The sequence below is a fragment of the Halichoerus grypus genome, chromosome 5 (genome assembly GCF_964656455.1).
Source record: "Halichoerus grypus chromosome 5, mHalGry1.hap1.1, whole genome shotgun sequence".
NCBI classification, from domain to species: Eukaryota; Metazoa; Chordata; class Mammalia; order Carnivora; family Phocidae; genus Halichoerus; species Halichoerus grypus.
Genome location: NC_135716.1, coordinates 58,881,690 through 58,900,070, shown reverse-complemented (window position 1 = coordinate 58,900,070; position 18,381 = coordinate 58,881,690). Strand labels below are relative to the sequence as shown.

The 18,381-nt window shown below is 37.5% G+C and overlaps 1 protein-coding gene across 3 annotated transcripts in view; it reads left to right on the top strand.

Annotated features, from left to right (window-relative positions):
• TERF1 (telomeric repeat binding factor 1) overlaps nt 1-11,890 on the top strand; it is a 36,753-nt gene extending 24,863 nt beyond the window's left edge. For 2 of the 3 annotated variants that reach the window (XM_078072301.1, XM_036082157.2), the window contains 3 exons: nt 1,697-1,723; nt 1,956-2,062; nt 8,833-11,890. In XM_078072301.1, coding sequence (XP_077928427.1) covers nt 1,697-1,723; nt 1,956-2,062; nt 8,833-9,009 — 311 coding nt within the window. In that variant the 3' untranslated portion in view covers nt 9,010-11,890. Of the gene's footprint in view, nt 1-1,696; nt 1,724-1,955; nt 2,067-8,832 lie in introns of those variants that run through there. The other variant, XM_078072302.1, reaches the window with a different exon arrangement.
• The last annotated feature ends 6,491 nt before the right edge of the window (nt 11,891-18,381 follow it).

The window sequence follows — 18,381 nt, the reverse complement described above, 5'->3', positions numbered from 1 at the left end:
CTGTTCCTGCAACAGTGCCATATTATCTCAATTACTGTAGTTTCATAATAACTCAGTATGTGACAGGGACATACCCTTCATCTTACTGTTCTTCAGGAATATCTTGACTATTCTTGACTGTTTTGGTCTTCCATGTTGTCAGGGAAAAAACCCAACTTCATAGAGGATTGCAAGCAATAAACCTGCTACCTCTCCATAGGTGCCCAAAGCAGGCAATATGACTTAATGACTCAGAGCAAAACAGTTACAGCACAACAAATAGCATGGCATCAGCATAATTGTGCTGGTTTCTTTATTCCAAGTCCCATAGGCAGTGCAATGGCCCCAGGTAGATGCTGTGCAGGCAGATAGGTTGTATTGTAACTGAGAAACTTAGTGCCAAGGGCCTACCTCTTTTTGAGTAAGCAGCAAAACAGGATAGCAAACCAGCCAGTCCCCTCCCAGGAGAGGGTAGTTACATGCTGGTCAGGCTATGGTTCCTTTGATCTACTTAGGTGCCTATATGACTACAAAACTGTTTAGTATCAGGAAACAAATAAGCCTTGTACATTCAGCAAAAACTGCAGGGATGCTCGGGGCCAGTGGTAGACTACTTCTCATAACACATAATTTTAGAATAATGTTAAGTCCTACAAAAAGCCGTGTTGAAATTTTCATTTGAAATTGCATTGTAACAATAGATACTTTTGGAAAGAACAGACACAGTTATTATATATTAGTATTAATTATAGACTTTATATTAATTATGTTAAGTCTTCCTATGCATGAACAGAAGTATATTACTCTATTTTTATTTATTTATTTTTAAAGATTTTATTTATTTATTTGACAGAGAGAGACACAGTGAGAGAGGGAAAACAAGCAGGGGGAGTGGGAGAGGGAGAAGCAGGCTTCCCACTGAGCAGGGAGTCCGATGCGGGACTCGATCCCAGGACCCTGGGATCATGACCTGAGCCGAAGGCAGACGTTTAACAACTCAGCCACCCAGGTGCCCCTATATTACTCTATTTAGATTGTCATATATATTTTCTTATAATGTATAGTGTATATATACACATATATAGTAAAACTTTATAATTTACTACATACAGATCTTGACCACTGCTAGATTTAATTTTTTTTTTTTTTTTTAGATTTTATTTATTTGAGAGAGAGAGACAGAGATAGAGAGAGAGCACAAGTGGGGAGGAGAGGGAGAAGCAGGCTCCCCACAGAGCAGGGAGCCCGATGCGGGACTCGATCCCAGGACCCCGGGACCATGACCTGAGCCGAAGGCAGACACCCAACCGACTGAGCCACCCAGGCGCCCGACCACTGCTAGATTTATTCCTAAGAATATTCTATTTTTTGTTAGTATTGTAAATATTATCTTTTGATTGTTTTAAATATTTTAACTATTGCTAATGAACAAATACTATTGAGCTTTGTTTATTGATCTTCTATCCAACCATCTAAACTCTTTTTAATTCTATTTGTAGATTCTTTAAGGTTTTTTATATAAACAATTTTTTTTCAGTAGTTAACAGTTTTCTTTTCAGTTACATATACATTCTTATCTTACTAAACTGACTATGAATAAGAAAGAAGGAATGAGGGAAGGGCTATAGTTCTTACACTAGGTAAAATATTCCTTAAACATTATCTTAAGAAAATTTTAGCAATCCTGTAAGATAAATGTTTTTCCTTTTTTTAACAGGTAATGAAAAAGGACACGTTCTGGGAGGTGAGATAACTTATTTAAAGACGTAAAAGAATCAACATTCAGTAACCCCCTATGATTTTCAGAAACTGATCTTTGCATTGTACTATGCTGCTTCCAGATTCAAAGGGGAAAAAATTAGTTCTTTTTATTTAAAATAGCTAAATAATAGATAGGAATTTAATGGTAACCTTTAAAAATAGCCCCCTTTTTATTTTAATGTGAAGCAATTTTTGATGATTATTTCTACTTTTAGGTGAAAGAATGAAAAGACTCAGGAGACAAGCTGCTGAAAAAGAGAGAAGACATGTTTTGAACAGTCAGCCAGTAACTTCTAAAAAACATCGATCTAGGAAAAAACAGGTATTTATTATATTTAAATAAGACAATGGACATTAATTGTGATTATTTCACATTATTTCTGCTCAAACCTAAAAGATCTTGAATGTAAAATGTTTCCACTTAACTATCTTTGATTTTGCCAACAGGCCAATCCACCTGTTCTAAGTTCCAAAAAAAATATTTCACCTGTATTTTTAAAATAGCCTTAAGTTGGGTACTGATAATGATATTTATTTAGAATTATTGTGATACTATCATAAGGTCTATATATCAATGTAAAGTGGGACTTAAATCCACATTATAAGCTTTTATATTCATATTTTCCTAATAGGGATCCAATTTAAATAAGGTCCTTCTGTGCCTTAAAAAAAGAAGAAACCACTTGATAGGGAAATTTTCTATACAGAAAGTTAAGATGGGTCAGTTTTACGACTCACTTCATTTCTGCACTCAGTGATTATAGTCTTGTGGCATCTGTCCAGTGACTCAAACCATTGTTTCCTGTATTTTATCTGGTTTTCTAGTTGTTTATAGCAAGTAAATAAATCTAGCTAGAAGTTGAAGGTGGCCGTGTGCTCTTTTCTTATTCTCCTTTATTTAAGATGTGTTTTGTTTTGTTTTGTTTTCTCAAAAAGCAACTTGTAAATGGTTCATGTTGAGACACTGGGGCTAGGGTCAAATTCCCGGCTACTAGGAATATCTCTTGTGTCTCAAGTGAACATAGCAAGCAATTCCTACTTCTGATTTGCTTCCTGTAAATATTGCTTATCCATGTGATTCCTTATTTAGTACCACCACCTTTATTATTTAGAGCAACTGCAGGTTGAGGGAGGCTCCTGCTGTTGGCAGACCAGGGATTCAAGGTGTGCACCTCAGGCTATGTTTTCTTTACTCTGGAAAATTGCACATCACAGGCTTTCTGAGATCTATAGGCAGAGTGGCTCTGCCCTGCTTCTTTGCATATCTTTTGTCAATTTCCACCAATAGTGTACCCCTTCCACCTATATTATGATTCAGGTCATAGGGTTCTTTGAATTTTTTTAAGAGTTTAAGATTTTATTTCTTTCCTTGATGCTGTTGGGTGAATTCCCAAAGGAGAATGGGGAAATGCCAACCATATGACACTGTATGCAGCCAAAAGTCATACATACTTTTTGTCTTTGAATTTTTGCACTTTGAGTATGATGTACGAAGGTGTAGATATTTTGGAATTTGTCCTACTTTGTGTTCCTGAAGTCTCTTGCATCTGTTTTGGTGTCTGTCATTAATTTTGGAAAATTCTCAGCCATTATTACTTCAATTCTTTCTTCTATTCCTTCTCCTTCTGATGTCCCATTATCTATAGGTCACCTCTTTTGTAATTTTCCCACAGTACTTAGCTGTTTCTCTCTCTCTCTCTCTCTCTCTCTCTCTCTCTTTTTTTCATTCTTTTTATCTCATTGCTTTTCAGTTTGGGAAGTTTCTCTTTTTAGTTTCAAGCTCACTGATTCTTCATCCATGTTTAGTCTGCTAATGTGCCCATCAAAGGTATTCTACATTTCTATTACTATGTGTTGATTTCTAGCATTTCCTTTTGATTCTTAAGGTTTACATTTCTCTGCTTACATTTACCTATCTGTTTTTACATGTTGTCCACTTCTTCCATTAGAGCCCTTGACATTAATCATAGTTATTTAAATTCCCACTTTGATAATTCCAAAATCTCTGTCATAGCCAAGGCTGATGCTGCTTTGTCCCTTCAGATTGTGGTTTTTTGCCTTTTAGTATACCTTACCCATTTTTTGCTGATAGCTGAACATGATGTATCAGGTAAAAGAGCAGAGGTAAACTGACCTTTGGTGTGAGATTTTATGTTTGTCTAGCCAGGACTTAGGCTTTATTTCCTATTCGCTGTAGCCATAGATGTCAGAGGCTAAAATTTCCTTATTTTTGTCTCTCTTGCTGTCTTTGGTTTTCCCTAGACTCCTTAGTAAGGGTCTGAGGCAGCTCTCAGCTAAGGCAATTGATTTACAGGAGCCCAAATAATATGGTAAGATGAAGGAGAGAAGTATTCTCTAGTTTTGTGTGATTTTCAGTGAGTTTGTGTCCTGGACTAAGACCTTCATATGTGCTTCTCAGCTTTTATTTCCCCCTCTTCAGTGAGAAAGGAAGGCTAGAAGGGGCTGAAGCTGGGTATTTCCCTCCTGACATGGAAGGCTAGAGGGGGCTGGAGTTAGGTGGAAATGAGTTGGAGTTGTGGGCCCCACTAAGATTGGGCACCTGGAGTTTCTTAACTCAGGCTTGCCCATAGTAAGCCTCCATCAGTTCATCCAAGATAGTTAAGTGTTTCTATCAGTATTGGCTCCAGGTATGAGCTTCTGTTCCTGGTAAGCTGTGATTCTCTGTATCTACCTTTCTGTTTTTCTAGTTTTTATGGCAGCAGTTTGCCTGTTGATGTTAGTTCTCTGATGGATCTACAAACAGTTGTTGACTTTCAGTTGGTTTAGTTTTTTTCTTGTTGTGAGGACTGGAGTGATATTTCCAAGGTTTTTATATGTCGGTCCCAAAACTAGAAGTCTCTGCCTCATATTTTAAGTGATCCTTCCCTGTAGTTCTTCTGGCAACAATTCTGAATGGGATTGTAGGTGTTATTTATAGATGTATATCAAAAAAAAAAGTTACTCTGGTTTTTTGTTTTTTGTTTTTTTGTATTCAAAACAAAATGTGGGTAATCAACTATGTAATTTAAAGAACAGAATATAGATGATATTGTCTATCACTGTTTACTATGCCAAAAAAGAATTCTGTGGCTATCACAAGTGTCTCATTTTATTTTTCACTTTCCCCTGTTGGTTTTTGAGTGGGACTTTTTTCAGATGAGTGACAGATTTTTTCTTATTTTGTGTTAACATATTGGTTCTTTAAAAAATTTTTATTGCAGTAGTCTGTACCAGATTGGACAATTTCTCCTTGTTGTATTTGTCTGTTAAACAGACAAAGGTATTTCTGCCAGCCTCATCCCAGTTTACAAAGAGACTTCCTTTTGTAAATTTATTCTATTAAACAAGGAAAGTAAATGTCTTAAAACAACAAAGACTTTTTTTCCCAGAGATGGTATATACTGGAATTACTATAACTTTTTTTTACTATAAATAGTATCATTTTAAGACATTATAGACCATTGTTTTTTCCTCTGAAAGGCATTAAAAATGATAGACAATTTTCAAATATAAGTTATATAAAAACTTTTTAGCCTTAGGAAAGAAAAGGATTGGTGTGTTTGAATTTATGTGCTCTTTGTATCTTTTTGGGTTTTGGGTTTGACCAGGATTGTTATGATTTTTTTATTGATTCTATTTTTAATTTTTCATGAAAAGGAAAAGACAGAATAGCACAAAGAACACAGATTTTTTTTTTTTATGTCCTAAAATAGATCATCTTAAACTCTTTGTTAACTCTGTGACATTATGAATGGTATCTAGAACAATAAGTCAAGGATATAAAATGAAGAAATGAAAAAGAGTAAGCAAAAGAGTACACTCATGAAATTGTACTACCCTTATATTTTCTTTCTGTTCTAACACTGAATATTGTTAGCTTGTTGTTGTTAGCTTCTGGGCAGTGCAAACAGGCTGAGGGTGGATTTTGGCAGTAGCTTGCTACCTCTGCTGTATGGGATCCACTGGAAAACACTGCTTAAACTTATACCCAGGAACCTAAATAGGATTCAGGCAGAGAATATTACTTATTTCTTGAGATAAATGAGCTTTTGTATTGTATCAGATATCATCTGTGCACTCTATTAAAAGTAATTAGTTCATATTTGAACAAGAAAACTGTGTTGTATATATGAAATTTACATAAACCAAGGACTACTTTTTAAAATTGAACAAAACTATAGCAACTTCTTACACAACAGAAATTCTTAACTTGGGGACTGTAAAAACGATATTTTAGGTTTAGTCTAAGTGGCCCCTGAAATGTTATGTAAAATTTTGTATATCTTCACTTGTCTGTGAGATGGATCCATAGCTTTTATCACATTCTCAAAGATCTATATGACCCCAAAGATTAATAACCCACTGCTGAAGTACTTTTAATTGGTAAGTCCATCTCTCTCTTTTTTAAACTCCTCACCCACACACGGAAAATTTACATCTCTTTTGGTTTTGCATCAGTGACAAGCAGTGACTTGAAGCTTGTAGGAGTGATGACTGATAAGAGAAGTGGGCTGGGTTGGTCATGGTAGACCGCCACAGGAGGATGTCCTCTTTGTCTTTGTCTAGAGATCAATTAGCCATGCATACCACGCACTCGAAGACAGCACGGTTGCCAAGACGTGGCACCTCAGACAAACTTATACAAGGGTTTAATTATGGGCACTGCCAGTTTTATGGCATTGAGCCATACACAAGAGTTTTCATCTCAGGTTTGTCTTCTTGAAGCCACCTTGAGTTCTTTTTAATAGTGCATCAGACAGCTGAGTTGGAATTTTTGAATTGTAGTGAAATACACATAATTAAATTTACCATCTTAACTGTATTAAAGTGTATATAGTTCAGTGGCATTAAACACATTCATATTGTTGTACTACCATTACCACTGTCCATCCACAGAACTCTTTTCAACTTGCAAAACAAAAACTATTTATCCGTTAAGCACGGACTCCCCATTTGCCCCTCTCCCATGCCTCTGTAAAGTGGAAAGTAGAACCACCATTCTACTTTCTATCTCCGAGTTTGACTGTTTTAGGTACCTCTCATAAAAGTGGAATACTACAATATATGTCCTTTTGTGTTTGACTTACTTCACTTAGCATAATGTCCTCAAGTTTCATCCATGTTATAGTATGTGTCAGAATTTCCTTACTTTTTAAGGCTAAATAAAATTTCACTGTATTTATATACCACATTTTGTTCATCCATCCATCAGTGGATATCTTGGGTTGCTTCCAACTTTTGCCTACTAACACTGTTACCAACATGGGTGTACAGATTTCTCTTTAAGTCCCCGCTTTCAGTTCTTTTGGATATATACCACAAGTGGAATTACCGGATCACATGGTAATTTTAATTTTTTTGAGGAACCACCATTCTGTTTTCCACAGCGGTCAGTTTTTCATTCCTTCCCACAGTGCGTAAGAATTCCAATTTCCCCACATCCTCACCCACACTTAGTATTTTCTGTGGTATTTTGTTTTTGTTTTTTGTTTTGTTTTGTTTTGTTTGATGATAGATGTGCTAATGTGTGTGAGGTGATATTTTGTGGTTTTGATTTGCATTTCCCTAATGATTAGTGATGTTGAGCATCTTTTCATGTACTTATTGGCCATTTGTGTATCTTTGGACAAATGTCTATCAAGTCCTTGCTCATTTTTTAACTTTTTTATATCTTTGTAGTAAAACATACATAACAAAATTTATCATCTTAATCATTTTTAAGTGTATGGTTTAGTGGCATTAAGTGCATTCACATTGTTTATGCAACCAATCTCTACAACTTTTTCATATTGCAAAACTAAAACTCTGTACCCATTAAACAATTTCCCATTCTCCCTTCTTCCCATCCCCGGCAGCCACTATTTTACTTTGTTTCTGTGCGTTTGACTATTCTAGATACCTCATGTAAGCGAAATCATACACTATTTATCTTTTCATGACTTGATGATGAACGGATTTTTAAAGAAAATAGGAAATTCAGCTGGGGAAAGTAATCATAGTCTAGACACAGTAAATAATCACTCAGTCATTTGCTCCTTCAGCATGTCAGCAAAAGGGATAGGTTAGTTGGTCACCTGTAGCAAATGCCAACTATCAGTTTTTTTCTGTGTATGGTGCTAACTTGATTTTTAAAAATTTTCAGCCATTTTCTCCAAAATAAAATAATATGTTTTGAATTAGTCTTTTTTAGTTGTGTTTTTAAGAATTTGTTTTAGGGAAGATTTGAGGTTTATGGCTGTGTATATTTTGCCTAACATAGAACTGGGTTTTCACTGAGTTCATTATTGAAGTATTAAATATTCATAAGTTCTATTTAGTGGGATTAAGAAGTACCAATCTGGGGGGCGCCTGGGTGGCTCAGTTGGTTAAGCGACTGCCTTCGGCTCAGGTCATGATCCTGGAGTCCCTGGATCGAGTCCCGCATCGGGCTCCCTGCTCGGCAGGGAGTCTGCTTCTCCCTCTGACCCTCCCCCCTCTCATGTGCTCTCTCTCATTCTCTCTCTCTCAAATAAATAAATAAAATCTTTAAAAAAAAAAAAAAAAAAAAAGAAGTACCAATCTGGGGGTGCCTGGGTGGCTCAGTTGGTTGAGTGTCTGACTCTTGGTTTTGGCTCAGATCACAACCTCAGAGTTGTGGGATCGAGCCCCGGGTTGGGCTCCCTGCTCAGCGGGGAGTCTGCTTCTGTCCCTCTGCCCCCTCCTCCAGATGATGCACTTGCTCTCTCTCTCTTCAAAATAAATAAATCTTTTTTTAAAGGCGGGGGGAGTACCAATTTGATAACAATTGTAGAAAAGCATTGTAAGAGACAATGTAGGCTTAAAGTCTGATAAATTGGGTTGGGTTAGCTCTGTCACTTTGTAGCTATCTGATCTTGGGCAGCTGAGCCATACTGTGCTTATGTAAAATGAACAATAATAGTAAGGACCCTGAGAAGTCTTATAAACATAAGCTCTTACAGAAATCTAAGAAATGTATATGCAAATTCTTCCATCCTTAAGAAACTAATACTATTTTGATTAAAAACAGTTGGATTTATAGTATGTTCTTTAAAGAATTGTTTCTGTGAATAACTGTTCGCGTTTTATCAAAAGGCATGGCTTTGGGAAGAAGACAAGAATCTGAGATCCGGTGTGAGGAAATACGGAGAGGGAAACTGGTCTAAAATACTGTTACATTATAAATTCAACAACCGAACAGGCGTCATGTTGAAAGACAGATGGAGGACTATGAAGAAGTTAAAACTGATTTGCTCAGACAGTGAAGACTGAATGTGTTTGTAAAAGCTTGATAGAAGGACAGTTAAATATTTTGATCACTGCATTTTGTTTGAAACTTGGTGGTCATTGATGTATCTTAAAATTTTGTCTAAAGCATTACAGTATCTATAGTATCACTTTAACTAATATGAAGATTTATGCTATAAGAGTAAGATTATATGCCATCATTGCATTCTTTAAGAATCTTTTTCCTCTGATAAAATGTAAATTTGTTGAACCCTGGTGCTTTCAATAACCCTATCCGCAAATCCTATTCCAATTAAAAAAAAAAAAATTGAAAATCTGGTAAGAGAAAAAATATTTATTCCTATTAACCTATTCTGTGTCTGTAAGCTGACTTGACCTTTGTAACACACATAAAAGGGAAGTTTTTTTAAGACTTGATTTATGGCCTTAATATATTAGTTACTAATACATTTGTATATAGAATGATACATGTACAAAGTAATCCATGAGTTGTAACATTCTTAAATTTTCCTTTCAGTTGTTTCATATAGAGGAGAAAACTTAAAAATAGTAATACCCATAGGAGGACAAAGTTTGTACTATTACCAAGAACAGCTTCATGTCTCGTTTAGGTACATTTAACTTTGTTCCAGTGTTAAAACTTTGACAAAGATGGTTTTAAATCTGCCTTTAACCTGGTGCCATAAATACCAGTTTCTTTGATTTTTTTTCCTCTATATTTTCATTTAATAAATCAATATTGGGCCTAAGTGGTATTCTGTAAGTGCTTAAATTAGTGTTACCCATGATCATTTTGATGTCTGTGATAATTGCTAAATAAATAAGGTCATCCATATCTTACTGAACAATTTTGAGTTTTCACCAGCATTTTATTCTTTAGAGAATTTAGTCATAAACTAAGAATTACTTAGCATTTTGAGTTACATGTGCTTTATTCAATGAGTGGAAATACTGAAGTATTGGTGTACAGAGTTAAATGGTAGTATTTAATAATTTATATTTCATTTTGTATTAAAGTCACATGCATTACTTTCCCATTGTTCCTGAAGTTATGTCTTTATATATATAGTAAACAGAAATGTGGATAATTACTGTATGCCTCCCGACTCCATCTATCCTATTACACCACTAGTCACTGTCACTGTTTATTACAGACATGTTGATGGTTAGTGCCAAAGCTAGTGACATGAACCAAAATGGACCTGTAAGTAAACCTCATTCCAGACATACCATAAATCATCAAATCCTGTTTCCACTAACTGGGAGATGCTCAATTATTTTATGTGCCACTAAAAAAGATCAGTGTAATTATACTATAGTATGGTGCTTTCTTGAGAATTTTATTTTACTTCTTAAAAGAGCTATTTTAGATTTATTTAAAGATAAATTTCTATCATATAACTTCTGGATGCGTATAAAAAGGGAAGCAAAATAAGTTGGATAATGTGTTTCTAAAACTTCCTCATCTTAAATCTGAAATCTGAATTTTTTTAATTAAAATTTTTGAGATAATTGTAGATTCATATGCAGTTGCTAAGAAATGATACAGAGAGATTCCTTGTACTTTTGTTCCTCCGATTTTTCTTCCCCTGAATATTCATAAAACTACAGCATATCGCCATCAGGATATTGATACAATTCACCAACGTTATGCACATTTCCCCAGTTTTACTTGTATGGTATGTGTGTATTTAGTTCTAAATTTATCACTTGAGTAGGTTCATGTATTCACCACCATAGGCAAGATCCTGAGCAGCTCCAACACACAAGGATCCCTCCTGTTGCTGCTCCCCTCCCACCTGCATCATTTCTCCAACCCCTGGCAGCCACTCATCTGTCCTCCGTTTCTAAAATGTCATCTTTTTATTTTTATTTATTTATTTTTTTAAAGATTTTATTTCTTTGAGAGGGAGAGCGAGCACAAGCAGGGGGAGTGGCAGGCAGAGGGAGAGAGAGAAACAGGCTCCCTGCTGAGCAGGGACCCCAATGGGGGACTTGATCCCAGGACCCTGGGATCATGACCTGAGCCGAAGGCAGTTGCTTAACCAACTGAGCCACCCAGGCACCCTAAAATGTCACCTTTCTAAAATGTGACATAGTGACATCACCAAAAATGGTGGAGTAGGAAGCTCCAAAGACTTTTCCCTTTACTGAGACAGCTATTAAGCTGACAGAAACTGTTAAAATCTAATTTTTGAAACTCTGGGATATAATCAAAACAGCTGGAACAGTGCTTAATAAAGAGGCACTAAGTTTTGTGAGAAATTCTTGGTGTGGCTTGATGGTGCCAAAGGGGACACTTTGTTCTCACATTGTTGTGTCTTGACCTGTCTGGCATTTCCCTGAGGGTTTAATTCAGAAATTTGCCTTTGTTTGTCCCCCTCTGAGGTCTCCAGGCTTTAAAAACCTATTACCTACAGCTGTCTAGTGTCATATGCCACACAAACCAGAAGTCTGGGGAGGAAGATACAAGGGGGTAGAGGGTGGTGGTGTGGGGTTAAGAAAGGCTTTGAAGGACTCGAGTAGGAATCCGGAAGGCCGCCTGCATGTCCAGGACTGCACAGTCTCAGAAAAGACTTGGGAGGACCCTAGGCCTCCATCTCTGATCTTTGAGCTTCACAAGTACAGGAGGTGAAGGATAAAGTAGAATTGTAAGTGATCCGGCTACCCGTTGAATGAGCCCCAACTAAGCCAATCTGTTAAGGCCAGGAAAATAATCTTTTCTTTTTGACTTGAGACATCTAAGGAAATTAAATGAAATAACTCTAATTTTTTGGCCTTTTTTTCTTTCAATTCGTGGATGTAGCTGTAGTTTGTTCATGTATACAGTAATATATGATTGTATCACATTTATTATGTTGTTAAACATTTGAGTTATGGAAATAAACACCACTCAGAAATTTAACCATTCAGGCTGTTTATTCAGAGCTTGCTCTAGCAAGGGAGGCAGCCACCGACTACTTGGGTTTTTGCAGAGACACAGGCTGAAGTTTGTAATGGGAAAGCTTTCTAGTGAGAAACAAAGCTGCAGGCATGCTCTGACTGGAGGTCATTGGCATGAGGAAGCTGGAGCAGCACGCATATTACGTGATTGTTTGGGGGAACATATTTGCCTTTCTCTGCTCGGTCCTGAGTTTGGACAAAAAATCAGGATGTTGGCAGTCATCAACTGAGTCTCGACCATTCTGAGTGGGTGGCTGCAGGGGTTTCATTCGGTGCCCTAAACTGGTTGCCGCAGAGGTCATAGGGTCAGAGTTTGTTGTCATATAAGGTCTACCCATTGTCCATTTTTATATTCCGGCTCAAAGTTGTTTCAGTTTATTGCTGCAAGGCTTTTCCAATTTACATGAAGTTTAATATTAGGAATAATATTAACTCCTAAATAAATGGAAAAGCTGGGTATGATACTGTAATCCCTAGAGGAACCATTTTAAAGAACACATATATAGCCAACAGATAAATTAAAAATGGAATATTAAAAATTATTCAAATAATTCAAAAGAAAGTGAAAGGTAGGGGAAACAGGAAGCAAAAAGAAACCACAGGGACAAACAAGAATTGGCACACTGGAATCCAAACACGTCAATAATTATATTAAATGTCAGTGGTCTGAGCCAGGGGTTGGCAAGATTTCTCTATAAAGGGCCAGATAAAATATTTTAGGCTTTTTGGGCAGAACGGCCTGTCAAGTCTGCTTGGAATTAGCCATACACGTAAATACTAAATGAGTGGGTGTGGCTGTATTCCAGTAGAACTATATTTACAAAAACAGCCCGCAGCAAGATTTAGCTTGCAGGCTGTAGTTTGCTGGCCCTGGCCTTTGAGTTCTAGATTTTGTTTTCTTTAAAATATGTAGGACTTTGTTCTGGGAAGCAGTTACTTCTGAAACTGGGAATGTCTTCCAATTCTCATTTTTTTCCTTCCAGGTTTGGAAATTTCCCAGTTGGGAACCACTTTTAAAGTAAATTAACAGCGTGGGGTTTCTAAAGACCAGCCTGGTGATGAGAATCTGGGGTGCAGATTCACAAGACAGCAGACTGTGGTGACAGCCTTCATTAGGCCAAGGTAATGCTCCCACAATTCCTTAGGGAGAAGGGGGCCGTTTTGGATTTACTTCAGCTCAGTCTTCCTCTAAGAATACAGTCTTTTGGCATCCTTGTTTAATTATATCCCACCTTGGTCTGGCCTTGGGCTTTGCTTTCTGCCCCCATTTCGGAGCAAGAGAAGACGGTAACTACTGGCTGTAATCGGCCCCCCTCCCTCTGCCGAGTGGTGGAGCACAGCCTGCTGCAGGTGAAGACACTGGCAGAGGGTGCGGGTGGTGCTGGTCTGGAAAAGCAGCCCACCATTCCTGGGCGGTGTGGGGACGCCGGAGCTCATCCACGTGGCTCCCACACTATGTAACAGGGCCGGAACTGGAAGGGAGTGGTCTTGCTGTCGCCGACACTCGGAGTCACTCCAGCGCCCTCTGTTGATAAAGCTTAACCGTTATGTCAAGAGTTGTGTGCAGGAGTTCTAGCTCTAGGATCACAAAGCAGGGCAGAGAAAGGGATTTGCAGCTGAGAGCCAAAAAACATAACACCTTCATATGTCAAAATACTTTAAAGCAAGCCTTCACTTAAACCTATCCTGTGTTGAGAGAGCAAAAATAAGACAATTTGACACAAGAAGTGTGATGGTTTATATAATCTACACCTCTCAAAGGAAAAGAATACTTTTTCAGTGTCTTTGTTTTTTACAAGAAAATTATTTAAAGAATGTTTTCCCTTCCACTTGAGTCCATGAAGAGCTCACATCTGTCTTTGTCTTTATAAATTTGTGAGCGCTTTACTTTGCATGGATTATAACTCTTGCAAAACCCTGATGAGGAGGCAGAACAGTATTAATAATTACATGGCACAGATGAGGAATCAAGCTTCATTTATTCTGACTTGCACTGGCAGAATCGCATTGGTGACAGAACTTTTATTGTACTGCTGATGTCCCGCAATTAGAAGTTTTCTTTATCAGAAAAAAGGGCAGAATTCTCTTCCCTCTTTAGTCCAGGAATGTTGATGTCCCTCATAAAAAAGCCTAGCTCAGTGTTCTCAATACTAGTGGAACTTGGCAGCTGCAGCAGCAAGTAAAATATACAAGAATTCCTCAAATACGCCTGTAATTGAAGTGTATTTTAAACTGTCAAGAATTTTTTCATTATTTCAGAGATGCTATTTTAAGTTTCTCTTAATTCTAAGGCTTTCTACCACTACCAAGTGGATAAAAACAACAGTAACGACTTTGATGAGTTGTTATCCAAATGAATCCTATAATGAGTCCTTTTGCTTATGCTTCCATATCTTGATAACTTACGCTTGGCTGTTGCTATTACCGTAACTCCCCGATAGGACACAGGAGACATTTAACTCGCCTCACACCTCTGCCTTCCTTCCCTCCCATGCTCCTCCTGAGCTTCCTCCAATGTATTTCTTTTTTGAGTTACCAAAGCTTCTCTTATGCCATCAGCTGTAGACAGGATTCCTTGACTCCAATGTAGGATGAGGAAATCAGGACCCCTAAACTCAGCACTTCCGCTCTCCCCAGCTTCCCATGCCCATCCCTATTACATTGCCAAGGGTTCTGTTTGTTTGGATTGGTTTGATTCGTTTTTAGCATTCAGTCTAACAATTATAGTGAAATATTTTGTGCCTTAGATATGGAGTAATTCTAAAAAATCAGAAACCAATAAACCTGTATTATGACTATACCATGTATTATTCACATGAGATCCTAGAAGTGTGACTAACTCAAAAAATGTAATCTTGTAATCATGAATTCTTGCAACTCAAAGAAGTGTCAAGGTAAATTGTATTCTCTCTCTCTCTCATTGTGTCTTTCTATCCATCCCCCCTACCCTAGTAGCTCAAAACCATGCCACATTTTAGTTTGCTTCACATTTTGACATACTTATATTTTCAGTTTTTTCTTGGAATTTTTATTTCCATTTTTACTAAAGTAATCCATGTTCATAGTTTTAAAAATAAAATTGTTCTACATGGCTTAAAATGGAAGACATTTCTTCCCTTCCACTGCCTTTCAATTCTCCCTAAAGGTGACCATTCTCAACTTTTTCAACTCTTTTCTCAAGTGAGCATATTTTTTAATAAAAATACGCTCACACTGCTGTTTATTTTCCAGTTTGAGATATTAGATTATTGACCCCCCCCCCACTATATAGGGTGAGGTTTTAGGTCTCTTGCATGCTCTCCCCCCAGCCCCTGCAAACACACACATTGCACCATACATATGCTTCTCCTCCCCATTTCTTCCAGAGTATTTGTATCCATTTTTGGTTAAGTCAGTAATCAGTGTTTGTATTATTATAGTTTTCTGTTACGTACACCTGAGCTGTGTGTACCCATCATTTATGATCTCCAAATTCTCTGACCCAGCTGAAAAATCTCTGAATATACTGTGAAATATGTCAGATATTCTGTTGATTTCGTTATTTTCTTGGTGACCTCCTTCCTCCTGCTCTCATGCGTCTGGCTGCCCTCCAGGCCTGCTGCACAGCTGTCAAGCTCACACGTCCCTTTATCTTTGTCCTGGGGATCCCAATCATCTCTCCTTCGTGCGATTTCCTACTTCCTGGACCCTCTCTTATGGTTTATACTCTCATTTACGTAGAGCTCCTCTTCCTGTACCTTCTCAAGAAAAGATGCATAGAATGGAAAACTATTATCTTACACGTTTGACAATATTCTTATTCTATCCTTGTATTTGACTAACAGTTTTACTGGATATAGAATTTTAATTTGGAAAATATTTTCTCTCAGAATTTCAAAGGCATTGCTTTCTTCTCCTTAGGGTCAAATATCGCTTCAAGTGGTCTGTTAACCATTGTGGTTACTGATCCTTTGCATGTGACCTACATTTTTCTCTCTGGAAGCTTTTAGATTCTTTTCTGTGTCCAATGATCTAGAATTTCATGGTAATGTGCTTTAATGGGAATCTTTTTTTTTTTTTTTTTAACTAATGAGACAGACACTCAGTGGCTTTGGCAATGTATATGCTAAGTTCTGAAAAATACTGTATTATTCTTGAGTAATCTCCCTCCTAGTTTCTTTGTACTCTCTTTCTAGAACTCCCATTATCCAGATGTTGGATCTCTTTGATCTTCTAATTTTTTATCTTTTGTCTCCTAATTTCTGTGTTTAATTTTTTTGTTTACTTTCTGGGGAAAATGTTGCTTAACTTTCAAATGTTACAACATTTATCTATTATCAATCTTTCTAATATCCAAGAGGTTTTAATTCTCCTTTTTTAAGAAGTTTTAACGTTTCCTTCTCTGGGCATCCTGTTCTTATTTCATGATTGATATTATTTCATCTCTTTTGATCCTGGCATTGTTTATTGCCTCTGAGTTTTGTTATATTGTTTTTTTCTATTTAATTTTGGTTTCTCTGTTTGTTAGTGGTTTTCCTCAAATATCTGCTTGTCCTGGGCTGTTCATTTATATTTATGAGGGAGAATGAAAAAGCTGACAGGAGGGATGCCTGGTCGGCTCAGTTGTTAAGCATCTGCCTTCAGCTCAGGTCATGATCCCAGGGTCCTGGGATCGAGCCCCGCATCGGGCTCCTTGCTTAGCGGGAAGCCTGCTTCTCCCTCTCCCACTCCCCCTGCTTGTGTTCCCTCTCTTGCTTTCTCTCTCTCTGTCAAATAAATAAATAAAATCTTAAGAAAAAAAAAAAAGCTGACAGGAGGCTCTGTGAGCACTGATGGGTGCTCCCATGTCAAGATCAAGGTATCCCTGTGTAGTGATGGGACAGGAACTTGGCTATTTTAGCTGTCAGTACCTGCAGTCGTTTCTCTTGGATGATCGATTTCCTCAGAGAGGAATCTAACAAACTGCTGTGAGCGGATGAGAGTGGGAGTGTGGGAGGGGAGTATACACCCCGGGTTGCAGTATTCTCAGAGCATGTGGAGGAGAGACTTGGGGGTCACCATTCAGAATGGAGATTCACTCAGTTTCCGTTCTCAGTTGGTGTCTCCGGTGTTTCCAATCTGGAGTCCCTCCCAAGAGTAGACCTGTCAGGCTGTTGCCTGGCTGGAGAGAATTTAAGGCTCTGTTTCTTATACCAACTGTCAACCATTCCATTAAAGGAAGTATCTGGAACCTTTCCAAGGTGCTGTAAATTACCTTGCTCATCCAGATTCACTCCAGTAGGCATTTGGCTTTCTCCTCTCTTCTTAGACAGCCATCTGTTTTTCTGGTCCAAAATCTGGTGGCCATCCCTTTCCTGCTATCTTTGTCTCTCTTGATCCTCTTATCATTATATTTTTTATCTTTTAAAAAAAATCCTTCAAGTTTATTGGGAATTGGGAGGCAAATATATGTTCAACCTGCCATGTTTAAATGAAAAAAAACAAAAACAAAAACAAAACCCTATTTAGGACTCTCATAAAGCTTCTGTGTCCTTATACTTCTGAAAATCAGTATCTTGCCTTCACACTTTATTAGTAGTTTGGCTGACAGAGAATGCTAGTTTCAAAATTATTTTCCCCTCAGTGCTTGGAGGCTTTATTCCATTAGACCTCAAGCATCCAAGGATACTGATGAGAACACCGTGGTCTTCCCATGAAAATTCTTGTTCCTTTGTAGGTAATCTGGGTTTTCTTTCTCTTTCTTCATCCTTGATTTTAAATTTCACAAATTTGTCTCTAGTGGTAGGATGTTTAAAATCCATCTTATTTGTTGCTCAGTGGGACCTCTCCACCCCAGGAAGAATGGCTCTCACCTCTGATTCCACCTTCTTTTCTACATGTTTTAAAGGGTACACTCTCTGTTTTGGTTTAGCCATCAGGAGAAGCCCATTTTCTTGCAGTCTTCAAAAAAATTCTTCAAAGTTTCTGATTTTGGGGTGATTCCTACCACCACCTCCGTCCTCCCCAGCTATGTTATGGACTTCTCTGCTGTGAATCCTGTAATCTCAATTGGATTTGGGGAAGGAGAGAGGGTAAATGTGTATCCATTTGTCACTAGTCTAGACAGTTCACCTCTCTTTCAATATGCTCAGCACCTGATTGCTTATACCTCAGAATGTCCAGGTCTTTATTTTCTAAGTCAACTTGAGTTATTTATATGAATATTCACTAGAATGTTCTTAGAGAATATAACCAGTTTTATTTTGCATCATTTTTGCGCATAACCAGAAAAGGTGGCTAAAGTATTGTTGTTGATATTTATGCTTAATTATAGCATTCTCAAAAACATCCCAAGAAAGATCCTAAAAAGAGAATAGTGTGATTATAATTCACCTTGATCCTTTCTCTTTTCTTTTTTTTTTTTCCATCTCTTTATCATTCTCCCCTTCTGAGTGATCACCATCCCTAATTCCTTTCTTCATTTTTCCTGGGTGT